The sequence below is a fragment of the Natator depressus genome, chromosome 18, assembly GCF_965152275.1.
Source record: "Natator depressus isolate rNatDep1 chromosome 18, rNatDep2.hap1, whole genome shotgun sequence".
NCBI classification, from domain to species: Eukaryota; Metazoa; Chordata; order Testudines; family Cheloniidae; genus Natator; species Natator depressus.
This window is the reverse complement of record NC_134251.1, coordinates 8,425,096-8,439,199: the sequence shown is the minus strand read 5'-3', so window position 1 is coordinate 8,439,199 and position 14,104 is coordinate 8,425,096. Positions and strand designations below refer to the sequence as shown.

Here is a 14,104-nt window from a genome sequence, read left to right as displayed (position 1 = left end):
TCGTTAATGGCACTAAATCCCTGTGTCCTCCTTTCAGCTCTCAGCCTCTTCTTGATGGCAGTGAACATTAAAACTCCCGTAGTTGTTGAGAACATCACCCTAATGTGTCTGCGAATTCTACAAAAACTGATCAAACCACCTGCTCCAACCAGCAAGAAAAACAAGGTACCTCCCTTGATACTTCGAACTGAGCAAAGAGACAGCTGACTGAAATCTGAGACAGAGTAGTGTGTGTCAGAGAAAAAGTACCATATGTATGGGTTTCCTGTTCCTGGTCACTGCTGCTCTAGAAGCTCAAGACCACATGCGTTGGAATCCACTGACGGGGTGGATATATCTAAGGATCTCTCCACTTTTTCCTGCACAGCTTTAAGATGCATAGGAAGAGGGCCTTCAAGGCAATGACTGTGTTACTTTATAAAGGTTCTTACAGGACTTTACCTAGCTTTTTTGAAGCAAATACATCTATTGATTTTTATCTCAACTGAAAATTTGTAAATGTAGAGCTGTAAATTTTGATGAAATATTGATCAACTTCTCTGTGTGATCCATTCACAACTGGAGCGTGTGTCTTGACCCTGGTGTCTGACTTGGATTGTCCGATGTCAGACATGGAATATGGAACTCCATAGCAGTATCAACCTTTTACATTAGAATAAAGCATCCCCATTTAAATGATAGGTCATCTGTGTCATGGGCATAAAGCGGGGGATGTACACAGATAGCTCAGTATCATTTGCACTGAAGTAAAGTGGGCTAATCTTACCTAATTGAAACTCGTATTCTGATTACATAGAACACAAACCTTGCCGGTCTAGTTGCCTCTCCTCCTGTGGAGATCTGTGTTTACCTATCCATTGTGCAGGCATGCCTTATTGTTCTGCCACAGGAATAGTTTGTCTCAGGGGAACAAAATTTGCTTTTTGAGGCTGTCAGACTTGAGACTTTCCCTTTGCTTCCTAGGACATCCCTGTCGATGCTCTCACCACTGTTAAACCTTACAGCAATGAGATCCATGCTCAGGCTCAGCTCTGGCTCAAGAGGGACCCCAAAGCATCATATGAGGCCTGGAAAAAGTGCCTCCCTGCTAGAGGTAGAGTCCTGTCCTTTTACTTATCTTTTTCTAAATGGAGTGAAATTGTGCAAAGAACATTTGTATATGGCCAGGTTTGAGTGATGACCTAGTTAGCGGGTCCTAGAACTGCTTCCTGTCTCCTTCCCTCTTGTTGCAACTGATATAATCTTTGCACTTCTACATCAGCTGCAGAACGGGCAGACTCAGCGCTGCAGTCTCTGAGGTGCTGCTAGGCCTGTGGCTCGACCCCTATGGCTGGAGAGTTCTTGGAATAAAATCAGACATTGGAGGCAGTATGGTCTAATGGTGGGAATACAGGGCTGGGCCCCCAGAACTGAATTCTACTTCAGGCACTGCCACTGACTGACTTTGTGGCCTTGGGCAAGGCACTTAATCTCTCTTTACTTCAGTAGGCCTTCTATAGAATTGGTTGATACCATCTCCCTTATAGGGCTGTTGTGATAAATAATTGCCTGTACATCATTAATTTTTGAAAACTCCATCTCTTCGTAATATAAATTACAAAACCTCAAGGCTCATGGGGTGAGCAGTTCCCAGTTTACCAATGTGATTATCAGTGTACAGTATGATTATGATATGCAGGACTCACCTAGTGTATGGATCTTCTTTACTCTTACTCTTACTCTTGGAGGATTCATGCCTCTTGTTGATTTGGGTATAAAGTGCTATGCACGCCTATGGTGCTATAGAAATAATACATTAATGGCAACTTGGGTACTTAAACAAAGGGCCAACTCTGTGCCATGGTGTCAGCACATTGCAGTAGCATGAGAGGAATTGGAGTTCCGGATTCCTTCAGACCTGACATGGCAGTGGGGCTATTCTCTGGGAACATCAGGAGGGAAGTCCTGCAAAAATCCTCACAGCCAACTCGAGAGCAGTACTGATGAGTTCCCAAGGAAGTCATGTGTTGCATTTTTTGGCCAGAAGGAAGGTTGGCCCAGTGGAGGATTGAAAATGGCAGCGGAAGGGTGCACAGGAGGATTCCTGGGGCTCCTAGAGGGGTTTGGAGGGTTTCAGCATGAAAAAGAAATATAACTACATGGAATCCTCTATTTCCTCAAAGCAGAGTGTTGTATTCACAGGACAAGGGAACTCTTTAAGCTCCTCTGCACATAGGGTTCATAGGGAAAGGCAGCTGACAGTTCCCTTAAGCTGTGTTGATATTTTAGGTACAGAAGCCAATGGGAAAGCTCCTAGCAGAACTGAGCTTCGCCAGCTCTACTTGTCAGAAAAGTATGTTTGGAAATGGAAACAGTTCATGAGCCGACATGGGAAGAGAACCTGCCCTCTGGATCTCAAACTGGGACATAACAACTGGTTGCGACAGGTAAACATCCTGGAGGCATCCAGTGCACAACCCAAGAATTGTAGCATGTGTTAACTTCTTAATCATTGATGGTTTTTATCTTGCAGCTCTACAACTGGTTATTGGTAGTGTCTCTTCGTACATTTGCTTTGCAAGCAAACCATGAGGTGTCAAAGTAGCTGTGGTTTGGAGACACTGTGCCCACTGCAACCTTTATGCGAGTGGGTCGTCGGATAGCTGGAAGAAAAGAGGGGTTGCCCCTTTAAGGACTTCTTTATAGCAGGTTGAGATTGGGGGAAAGCTTTCAGGAATGACCAGGAAGGGCAGGAAGCAGTTGGAGCTGGGGCAGGACAAGGTCCCTGCATTGCCCTTCCTGCTGACTGAAAGAGTGGGATGGTATTTGTACCCCTGCAGACTTGTAGAGGCCCTACTGACTGACTGACAAAACCTCCCTTAGGGCTGGGTCCATGAAAATCCCATTTTAAAACAGAACTCCCAGCTTCCGGCCTTCTTATAAAACTCTCTGGACCTTTGAGTGACCTTGTGATCACCACTGACTTTTTCCTGTCCAATCACTACATTTTGGTTACCATTTGTTTCAAGAGTCCTGCACAGAACACATCCGCACTACTCTTTAATCAGCTGTACGGGCTGGCATTGAACAGTGCAAGGTCATTCATTTTCTCTGTTAGTTCTGTGTGGCTTAGCATTCTGCCTACAGTGATTTTCACACCTCACCAAATTTTGAAGCAAGAAAGATTCAAATCAAATCTAAAGGCTTGTCTGCAAAAACGCTTCGTTCCCAGCAAGCTTGGGTATAAATCTATTCTTTACTAGCCTGCTACGCAGTAAGTGTCCATGTGGATGCTGCCATGCACCAAAAGTTCTCCGGTGCGCTTTGATCTACCCTGCTTTGAAACAGGGTAGATTTTTACACCCCCATTTGCTGCAAAGTAAGTATTCATGTAGACAATCCCTAGGTCTCTGGCATGGCAATACAGAGCACTACTGCTAGGCCACCAGTTGCCCCCGTGTTGGTCTCATTTTAGTGACTGTCAGTAGTTTACCTATCTGCATCCAATGACATCATGTGTTTTAATTTCCCCACCTTAGGTACTGTTTACTCCTGCAACCCAAGCTGCCAGGCAGGCTGCTTGCACTATTGTGGAAGCTCTGGCTACCATCCCCAGCCGGAAGCAGCAGGTCCTCGATCTCCTTACCAGGTATCTCACAAGGTGCTTAGCTTTGTAGCACCAGAGTGAATCACATAATTTGATTTCTCTGATCCCCACTAGAACTTGCCCATCACTCCTTTAAGAGTTCTCACCACAATCCCTAGAGTATGGCTCCTCTGGGCATTTACTGCTTTACAGGAGCAGCACTTAACACTGATAGAACTGGTATTGGGCAGAAAAAGCACAAATGGGGAAAGGCAGGTTCCTTACAGCTCTTCTCCTACCTTGTTTCCTTACCATCTATCACAGTTACAAGGTGAACCATGCCTGAGATCCCTTTCAGTTCCTCTCAAGTGCTGCACCCCTTAGGTGACAGGCCTAGCTTCCTGATCCTCACTCTGGGTGGAACCACGTAGTCCAGCCACTCTCCATCTGGATCCTCTGGACCATTCCCCATCCATGTTAATGTGACTAGCTCAGCTGCTTTGGACACCTGTAAGCCCTTTCATTCCTAGGGTCTGTGACCAGCACGTTGATTAAAATGACTCAAACAGTCTTCAAAACAAAGCATTATTTGTTCATTCCCCCAGAGGTACAATGTGCACAGGGCAATGGGTAAAATCAATAAGAGTCTTATGCCATAATCAATCCTTGCCAGGTGTTGTAAGTTTCCCTCAGCTCACCCCCATCTCTGGGACAAACAGACCGTCCTGCGCAGAGCATGGTCTCTGTGCCAGCCTGTCAGCTTCCACTGACACACTCTGTCCACTCAAGCACCATCTTTTCTGGTCCTCTAATGGTTTGATCTCTCTCTTCCCAGCCTTGGCAAAACAGCTCTGTCACCAGGGTTGGAGTTGAGGAGTCGTTTCTTCACAGCTATAAACCTGGCTATTGTTTGGAGTATTTATTGGGATGCTCCTTATCTAGGCCATTATTTTACGTTTCTTATTTGTTTCCTTTAACAACCCCGTTTGATCTAACTCCATAACAAGTAATCCATCATAAACGCACAGAGGCATGCACCATATTTATAAAAACAATTATAGCTATTTCCCAGGTTTTCACACCATCCTTAAGTTCTGAGCGCTTCTTGTCACTAGGAAGCAATTAACTTCTGTTTCCCTGTGTTAGCTACTTGGATGAGCTGAGCATTGCTGGAGAGTGTGCTGCCGAGTACCTAGCTTTGTATCAGAAACTCATCAAGCCCGCACATTGGAAGGTCTACCTGGCAGCAAGAGGCGTTCTGCCCTATGTCGGCAACCTCATCACTAAGGTACGGATCTGTAAGAAGGAAGCAAAGTAAATAGCACAAGGAAGCTTCTGCCAACCTTGCAGCTCCCCTCAAGCCCCACAATGTCGGTCTCCTCACCTGATTTCTGCACTCTGAGAGCTGCACCCGTTTGCTTTTGTGCACAATTCCGAATTTCTCTTTCTTCCCCATGGGATCAGTTGTATAAGGTTGGTATTTCTGAGCTGACGCCTATCACTATGGGCAGAAATGGCTATTGTACTCTTAACCCCAGCTGCTCCGTGCCTCGAGATGAGCCGGCCACTTCCCTTTACTTCAGTACTCCACAGGCAACTGTGCCAAGGAGCAAAAATGTCTGGTACATTGACTTGGCAGCAGCTCTGTGCCAAAATACCATGTCCTGGCTGATGGACTGAGCGGGCTCAGAGAGCAAATAGTGACCGCAGAGCAGGAGGATTAGGTCTGCTCCAGTTCCTCCAGAATGAATTATGGTCTGTTTGGAGGGATTGTTTTTATGTTACAGTTTTCAAGTCATTGGGTTTCAGCAGCCCCCTGATACTCAAGTTTATTACAGTGAAATCCAATCCTAGCCCATAGCAAACCCTACTGGAACCTGAAGAGGCTGAATAAAATGTTACAAGCACAGTTATGTACAGTACCCCTGGTGTGCGATGGAACATACCAGGTGCATCCTGACATCACATCATTCGTAATGAACAATGCCAGCACAGCATGTGCGATGGCTGACCAACAGAGAGATGGGTAATAGAAACGAGATGAGTAAGTGGAAGAGAATCGGAATACAGCTTGGGCACCAGTGGACAGATTGTTGTCTTACTTTGTTCTGCAGTTCTGGCTTTTACAGAACCAGAACAAAGTAAGACAACAATCTGTCCACTTTTTATAGCCAGCCCCAGTCCTCTACTGAGTCCATTAGCAACACGGTGTTTTTGCTTTGAGTTTGCTGAGCACTGATCAGCCAGTCATTCCTGGCACTGGTAGTTTGCTTTGCTGCTTTGTCATGTACTTATGTTATTTTTAGGAAATAGCTCGTTTACTTGCCCTGGAGGAAGCCACACTCAGCACTGACCTGCAGCAGGGATATGCCTTGAAGAGCCTCACAGGTACCTAGTTGCACCCTCCACCCCCATGTAATGGTCACATATTAAGATCTGCAGCATGGTTCACTGCATTTCAAAAGCATGTAGCAGTGTTTCAAACTGTCCCCCAATGGTAGGTGTAAGTGTTAGTAAAGTCATTCACCTGCATATCATCAGAGCTGGCTTAAACATAAGAGGCCAGGGGAGTAGCCAAGAGAAAAGAGCGACTATGGCACTGCCAGTCCCTCCTCAGACACACTCCCTAGGCTGGAGAAAAGAGCCCCCAATCCCACAAGTGGAGTTTGGTGAGGAAGTTATAAGCCCCACACTTGGGAGATTGATTGATTGCTCCCATCCCTCTCCTCTTCTCTGATCACATTTGGTGTAGCATACAAGCCATCCCCATCCCAAAAATGGGCCCGTCTTTTCACCTGAAATCTTTTGTCTTACTTACCCGACGTACTCCTAAATAACAGACTGGACACCAGGAGTCTCTGCAGGCCATTTCATTTTCTTGTTCCCTTCTCAGGATAGTTCTAGATTTACTGGCCATGTGTAATTCATAGCTTACAAAGCAAATAGAGTCCCATGGTTCCTGAATCTCTCCTGTTTTTGTAGGGCTTCTCTCTTCCTTTGTGGAAGTGGAGTCCATCAAACGACACTTCAAGAGCCGTCTGGTAGGCACAGTCCTGAATGGCTATCTCTGCCTGAGGAAGCTGGTAGTGCAGAGAACAAAGCTGATAGATGAGACCCAGGACATGCTGCTGGAGATGCTGGAGGATATGACAACAGGTAGAGCCAACTGGGTTCCAGGAATTCTGACTATAGGTTACCTGAGAAGACAAGACCTGTAGTGCAGCCCCACAAAGGAACAACTTCAAGGACCCCACAACAGGGATTTTCATGACTTTGGCCACCACGTCATGTTGGTTTTAAAGCACATTGTACAACATTTCAAAACTATGGCATGATCTATACTAGCCATGGGATTAAAACACTAATGTAGGTCAATGGTTCTCTCACCTCCCTCCCTTCATCATGTAATAAACTTAGCAAACAGAGCCCCAGGCCATTCCTGGCCACAGGGAAATTTTAAAGAAAATGCCTGGAAGAGACCTTGATTAGTTCCCAGGAATTTTGTGCTTTGTTGTGAAAGGATCATTTTCCTGTGGCACTAGCATGCAAAGCGGTTTCCTGGTTACCATGAACCCATAGTAATTTCCCCAGCTATGTTTAACGGATACTTTTCAGAAGAGAGGTAGCCTTGAAGTGTGCTACTTACTGCTAGAGGAGGTGGTGTATATGTTGGGCTAAGAGGAGCCCACTGAAAAATTAGATTAATATGAAATGCCCCCTTCTCTTTGCAGGCACAGAATCTGAAACAAAGGCATTTATGGCAGTGTGTATTGAAACCGCTAAACGCTACAGCCTTGATGACTACAGGACTCCTGTCTTCATCTTTGAGAGACTTTGCAGTATTATCTATCCTGTAAGTGAGCAGACACCTGCAGTTGTTTGCAGATCTTGTATATGTCCTCAGAATGAAACAAGCTTGTCAAAATAGTCAAAGTAGTTGTTTACACTTCTTCAGAACAGATCCCAAAGCTGTGCTGACTCCACTGATATTTGGTTTGACATTAACCAATGTAGAATTGTACTAGTGTGCTGGACCCATTCGGGGACCCCATACCAGTGCTGGGTTCCTTTGCCATTGCTGAGCAGGAGAGAAGCCTGAGGCTTGGCCTTAATGTGCAGTGAGGAATTTGAACATGATTTGGTATTATCAGGTCTCCTTCAAGGTCTGTAGATACAGCAGGGGGAGCTAATGATTCTACTGTCTTAGAGAAAATCCTGGTAACTGATACGAGGATGAGAGACGTGTTTAGGGAAATCCTCACCCACTCTCCCTTTGCTTTTGCTCTTAAGGAAGAAAACGAAGTGACTGAGTTCTTTGTAACACTGGAGAAAGATCCCCAGCAGGAAGATTTCTTGCAGGGAAGGATGCCAGGGAACCCCTACAGCAGTAACGAGCCTGGCATTGGGCCGCTCATGAGGGACATCAAGAACAAAATCTGTCAGGACTGCGACCTGGTGGCTCTCCTGGAGGATGACAGTGGAATGGAGGTGAGAATGCACAGCTGCTGACCACATGCTGAGAAACATGGAGGCAGGTTTCTGGGCAGGCTGGTGACCAGCATCAGTGATGTGGTGTGAGCTTGTGCTCAGATTTTTTTTTTTTTCTCCTTTCAGCTTCTGGTGAACAATAAGATCATCAGCTTGGATCTGCCTGTGGCTGAGGTCTACAAGAAGGTCTGGTGCCCCACCAATGAGGTATGTGCTTGTGGCCCCCTTCTCTGTGTTTTTAAAACAATACCAGATGGGGTCAGCTTTTGTCTCTGGTGCCGAGTTGCTCAGGATCTCTTCATGCACTCATTTGGGAACTGGAAAGCACTTTTGTTACTCATCCCTGCCATACTGGTGGCTTAGAAGCACATAATACTGATGCAGCTAAGAATAGTGACCATGCTGCACTTATGCACTTGCAGAAGTCTGAGCTGGCTTCTCAGACAAGGACTCTTCTGACCCTTCCTTTGAGAAACAGCTGCATTTTATGTCACTGCCTTTCAAGGTTCACTTCACACTCCATCTGCACATGGCAGCTTGATATACGTATCTCCTGGGACACCAGATTGCTCCATTATTCTGCATTTCAAAGACCAGCCTAAAATGTCTGTGCAGAAAGAGTATCTGATATCAATAGTATTTTGTACTACTGTAGTGCCTTTCATTTAAGGATCTCCAAGAACTTAAGACATTAATCCTCACAATATGTCTTTGAGGTGATGGTAGGTATTGCCCCATTTTACTTCTGCAGAAAAAGACCATGAGTTTAAGGGACTTGCCCAAGCTGTCACAGCAGGGAGGAGTTTGTTCTCTGTTCTGTTTCCACTCTGCAGTCAGCCTACTGTGATACCTTGGGTACCTGTCAAGAGGTGTCTGCCTTGTTTGTGAGGGTTTAGTTTAGTGGATAGCACTAAAAAGGAAGCTGTCAGTGTACATCTCGCATGCAGAAAATGTGTGCCTTACCATTCCTGCTAATAGCACTGGAGATTATTAAGGCTGACTGAATTTTTTAAATCTTATTTTATATTTCTTGTTTATGCACAGTTTACTCTTTGCATTTTGCTCACCTTGGACAAGAAAACGTGACTTGGTCATTTTCACTTTCTGGTTCTCAGTCACTATCTCAGTGTTTCATTTCACAACGCTGCTGAGGCAGATTCAAATAAATTCTGTTTGCTTTGAAATAATACCAGTGCCTCATATGGAGTGTAGTGCTGTTCGTTTGGGGCAGCACCTCTGATCAAGCTTGTGAGTTAAAACCTTTGTGGTGCAAAATGAAGCTTGAAGCTAGTTGATTGTCACCTTTTTCCATTAAGAAGCAGCGCTGTAGATGGGGAAATGAGTTCTGGTCTTCCATGGTGCATGTGAGCTGCCAAAAAAAGCAAGGCTGAATAGTCCATGTGCTCCCCTCAGACCTCTTTTATGTATTCAGCATTTGGAAGTAGTGTTTCTGTGAGATGTTTCAGAGTAACAGCTGTGTTAGTCTGTATTCGCAAAAAGAAAAGGAGGACTTGTGGCACCTTAGAGACTAACCAATTTATTTGAGCATGAGCTTTCGTGAGCTACAGCTCACTTCATCGGATGCATACTGTGGAAACTGCAGAAGACATTATATACACAGAGACCATGAAACAATACCTCCTCCCACCCCACTCTCCTGCTGGTAATAGCTTATCTAAAGTGATCACTCTCCTTACAATGTGTATGATAATCAAGTTGGGCCATTTCCAGCACAAATCCAGGTTTTCTCACCCTCCGCCCCCCCCCCCTGCAGGAGAGTGAGTTTGGGGGGGGGGGGGGGCGGAGGGTGAGAGAACCTGGATTTGTGCTGGAAATGGCCCAACTTGATTATCATACACATTGTAAGGAGAGTGATCACTTTAGATAAGCTATTACCAGCAGGAGAATGGGGTGGGAGGAGGTATTGTTTCATGGTCTCTGTGTATATAATGTCTTCTGCAGTTTCCACAGTATGCATCCGATGAAGTGAGCTGTAGCTCACGAAAGCTCATGCTCAAATAAATTGGTTAGTCTCTAAGGTGCCACAAGTACTCCTTTTCTTTTTGTGTGAGATGTTCTTCTGTAGCCAGTGTATTGCTTTCCCAGGATGCACTGCTGGATGTGAAAGGCTGAGTTTGTTCAGCATTACTGTCACTAACAGCTTTCATCTGTCTTCCTTTGTGTGCATCGCTCCAAAGCACTTCTGGAGCTCCATCTTGAGTTCCCTAGGAAATAGACAGGCTCACAAGAAGCTAACCTCAGGCCTGTTTTGTTTCTCTTGTCTCTCTCTCTAGCTTTTTTTTGTTCATCTGCCATTTTACCAGGGCCCCTGTGGTGTTAATTGCTGGTCTCTAGCATGGCCTTTGAGCAGATCTTCCCCCAGGGCTTTCCTGGTGCTTATGTATTTGCTATGACATTAAGCACTGCTTATTCCACATTAGGCTTAGTGCGCTCTCTGACAGGTTTTTTCTCTCAAGGTCTCCTGTTCCCAAAGCTATGGGGGTTTTTCTGCTTTGTATTCAGACCTATAGTGTTAAAATGATAAGTTCAGTGATACATGCTCAGCCATTGTTTCTGGCTGGAAATGCATCCTGCTACCTGACCCCCTTCCCACAGGAAGAGGGCAGCTAGTCCTTTACTGTGTTTGCACACTTCCTAATACCCTGTTTTACTTAAAGCTCATCAAAATGCCATTTACTCTTTTCTCCTTCATTTCCCATTGCTGGGAGACTTGTCTGTTTAAAAGCACCAGTCTAATTAGCCTGTCTTTCTCCCTGATTTATTGAGCAACACCCCATCCAATTTATTTAACAGTCTTTTCCAGGGTTGTGCCGTGGAATCAGCTGAGAAGAGAAGGTTGATTTATAGAGCAGGTACCTTCTCCGAGAACATACATGTCTCATCAGCTTCCTTCTTCTTGGCTATGTCTTTCACTGATGTGATACCACAGTGCAGCCTATTACTAAAGGAATCTGTCATGAAGTCAGATGACATAAGAGGGAGAGCTGTTAATTAGGCATACAGCTTGGTAATGGCCCTTGTTAGGAAACAGACTAGACTAAATGATGGTTTAGTGGGGTTTTATGTGGATGTGATTTTGGAGAGACTCTAGAAAAGATAAAAAGTGGAGAAACGAGCCCTTGCAAGAATTTCCCTGCATTACCTTCTGCTTTGGGGTGAAAGGAAACTGAAGCTTAATTGCCTGTCATCTCCTCTAAAGGGAACATCATTGGACTACTGGACATTTTCAGATACCAGCATAGCAAAAGTGACACTTGTCTAATTCTTCTCCCCAGGGGGAGCCAATGAGGATCATTTACCGCATGCGAGGGTTGCTAGGAGATGCGACTGAAGAATTCATTGAGTCGCTGGACTCCACTACAGGTAAGGCATTTGTTCCCTAGAAACTGGAATTAGATTTGAAATGTGGGGCTTGCCACAGAAGGATGGCACCATTAACCTTACAGCACTGAACGTATATTTGACTGACAAACATTTCTTTTGCTATATTTACCTCCTGTGCCAGGAATAGATTAAATAATCAACACTGTAGCTTATAATATCAGTGTGGCTACTTATATAGCTCCTCCTCATTGTAGTATCTGAGCACTTCATAAACATGAATGAATTTATCCTTACAATCCCCCTCTGAGTTAAGAGAAAGTATCATCTCCATTTTATAGAGGTGCAGAGAGATTAAGCAACTTGCTCAAGGTCTCTCATGAAATTTGTGGCACTGTTTGGAATCAAACTCAGTCCAGTGCTTCGAAGTCAGAGAAAAGATGGTCATGTCATTAGACGTCCCTGAGATTAGAGAAACTGTTTATATTGACCTTCAATTCTGACTTTAGTTGGTACATTGGAACATGCAGCCAGCAGCACTTTGGAGTTTTAGACTTCATGTTAGACATGGAAGGAACTTGTGTGTCAAAATCCTACTTTAATATTCTTGCTCATGGTAATTTTTCTCCAATTTGTCCCAGCTGCTTAACTTTAAGCTATAACTGCCAAGCCAGCTAGGGTTAATCTCCATTTTTACTTCAATGCCTCACTCCTTATGGTCAGCTGTATAGTCCTGTTGATGTGTCTGCCTCCCTCCTGTCATAGTCTTTCTTTCCTGTAGATGAAGAGGAGGATGAGGAAGAGGTTTATAAAATGGCAGGTGTGATGGCGCAGTGTGGAGGCCTGGAGTGCATGCTGAACCGACTGACTGGAATCAAGGATTTCAAACAAGGCCGACATCTCTTGACAGTGAGTCTGAGCTACCCCAACTCATGGCAAAGAGACTGTGAGAGTAAATCCATAAGCAGTCAAAAAAGCTCCCTCTTTTCCAATAGCAGCCTACCAACGACTCTTCGTACAGCAGCTCACGTATTGCAGCAGAGTTTAAATTCACTAATCCACGTCTGGTAAAATTATAGCAGTTTCCTCCTTTCTTTCTCCTTGTTCCCTTTCAATCCCCTCTTAACACTTTTTTTCAGAATAAGCCTTTGAAGTCTGTGGGAGTTGAGGGCACTGAGCAGTTTGCAGGATCAGGCCCCTGGTTGTTAGAATGACTGTTTCATGTATTCGAGAATCTTACTGGAAAATCACAATCTTCTTCTTGGGATTAATGGTTTTGGAGGGGTCACACCTTGTGCTTTCCAAGGGGTTAACTAGATTGTTTGGAGCTTTTAAGTTCACTTCCATCCTGCCAGCCCTTTCATGGATATCTTGTAGGTCCCGTTCTCTGTTTCTTTGCAGGTGCTGCTAAAACTGTTCAGCTACTGTGTGAAAGTGAAAGTGAACCGTCAGCACCTGGTCAAACCTGAGATGAACACTTTGAATGTCATGCTGGGAACTCTGAATTTGGTAAGGAGGAATTTTGGCTTACAGTGGATTTTGGTACCCTTGGCTCACCTTTTGCTGGATGGTAAATCATGCCCAAAGCCATCAGTGTAGCTTGATGGTGGCATCAAGAACACAGATTCAGAGTTAGTATGGAGACCATATCTTTGGGTGATTACCCGAGTTATCTGGAGAGAAGCATTCCAGGTAACACAACTCTTTTATCCACACCTTAGCTGAGATCACATTCATGCCCTTCCTCAGTAATGAACAGGATCCTCTTGCACAAATTTACCAGGACTTCTGAAAATTTTTCATCTGCTCGGTTGTATTTAAGCTACCCAAAATTTCAGTCATACTTGCCTCATAGCAACCAAAAGAGAGCTTAAATATCCTCTCAGTGCTGGTCTAAGCTAAGGACTATCAGCCCGATTTTCCCTCTGCCATCTATTAGTGATAGCAGTTGGTGCTGTAGTGACTAATATCATCTTCTGTGCAGGCCCTGGTGGCTGAGCAGGAGAGTAAGGACAGTGGAGGAGCAGCAGTGGCAGAGCAGGTGCTTAGTATCATGGAGATAATATTGGATGAATCTAATGCAGAACCACTGAGTGAGGACAAGGTGAGTGTTGGTTCTGGGTGCCATGGAGAGGGAAATACTGACTGGAATCCAAGGCTTGTAAATGTCTTGTTCAGTGGTACAGACCTTCCACGGTCTGTACAAGGAGTCTAAGCCGTGCCATCAAACAGTAAAGACTGTGTTGGGGACAGAAGGAGGAAGAGCGACATTGAACCAAAAGCGTTGCAAGATTCCTACCAAACTCTCTTTTGCACAGTAGTGGTGCGTTGGGTCAGAGCAGCTGGATCAGCTGACATGGAAAGAGGTGAATCTGCCTTGTCCTTTAGAGTGCCTTCATATGAACTCTGAAACCAAATTTGGTTTTCTGAATAATTGGCAATGTGAACTATGTGAGACACGCTAAGAAATGGGGCTTCTCTCCCTCCCCTGAGGGTACCATTAGCCCAGTGGATCTGTTAGAACTACTGTTGCTTGAGTCGGACCTCCTTTGGGCTAGGGTTAGGTTGTTTCGACCCGAGAACATTTTAACAGCAGTTGCAGGATGCCAGGTATTGATTAGATGGGTTGATACAGCTGTTCCATTAGACACCTGGAAATGTGCTAAAAATGCAGTTTCTCCATGGCTACGAGAATTCTAGCGTTGCTGT

The 14,104-nt window shown here is 44.9% G+C and overlaps 1 protein-coding gene across 4 annotated transcripts in view; it reads left to right on the top strand.

Annotated features, from left to right (window-relative positions):
- Positions 1–14,104, top strand: part of UBR4 (ubiquitin protein ligase E3 component n-recognin 4) — a 114,251-nt gene that overhangs the window by 80,196 nt on the left and 19,951 nt on the right. For all 4 annotated transcript variants that reach the window (XM_074933897.1, XM_074933895.1, XM_074933896.1 and 1 more), the window contains 14 exons: positions 38–165; positions 964–1,093; positions 2,269–2,426; positions 3,519–3,628; positions 4,712–4,853; positions 5,872–5,953; positions 6,548–6,721; positions 7,297–7,418; positions 7,856–8,053; positions 8,180–8,260; positions 11,350–11,437; positions 12,177–12,304; positions 12,797–12,904; positions 13,380–13,499. In XM_074933897.1, the coding sequence (XP_074789998.1) occupies positions 38–165; positions 964–1,093; positions 2,269–2,426; positions 3,519–3,628; positions 4,712–4,853; positions 5,872–5,953; positions 6,548–6,721; positions 7,297–7,418; positions 7,856–8,053; positions 8,180–8,260; positions 11,350–11,437; positions 12,177–12,304; positions 12,797–12,904; positions 13,380–13,499 (1,769 nt within the window). The remainder of the gene's footprint in view (positions 1–37; positions 166–963; positions 1,094–2,268; positions 2,427–3,518; positions 3,629–4,711; positions 4,854–5,871; positions 5,954–6,547; positions 6,722–7,296; positions 7,419–7,855; positions 8,054–8,179; positions 8,261–11,349; positions 11,438–12,176; positions 12,305–12,796; positions 12,905–13,379; positions 13,500–14,104) is intronic.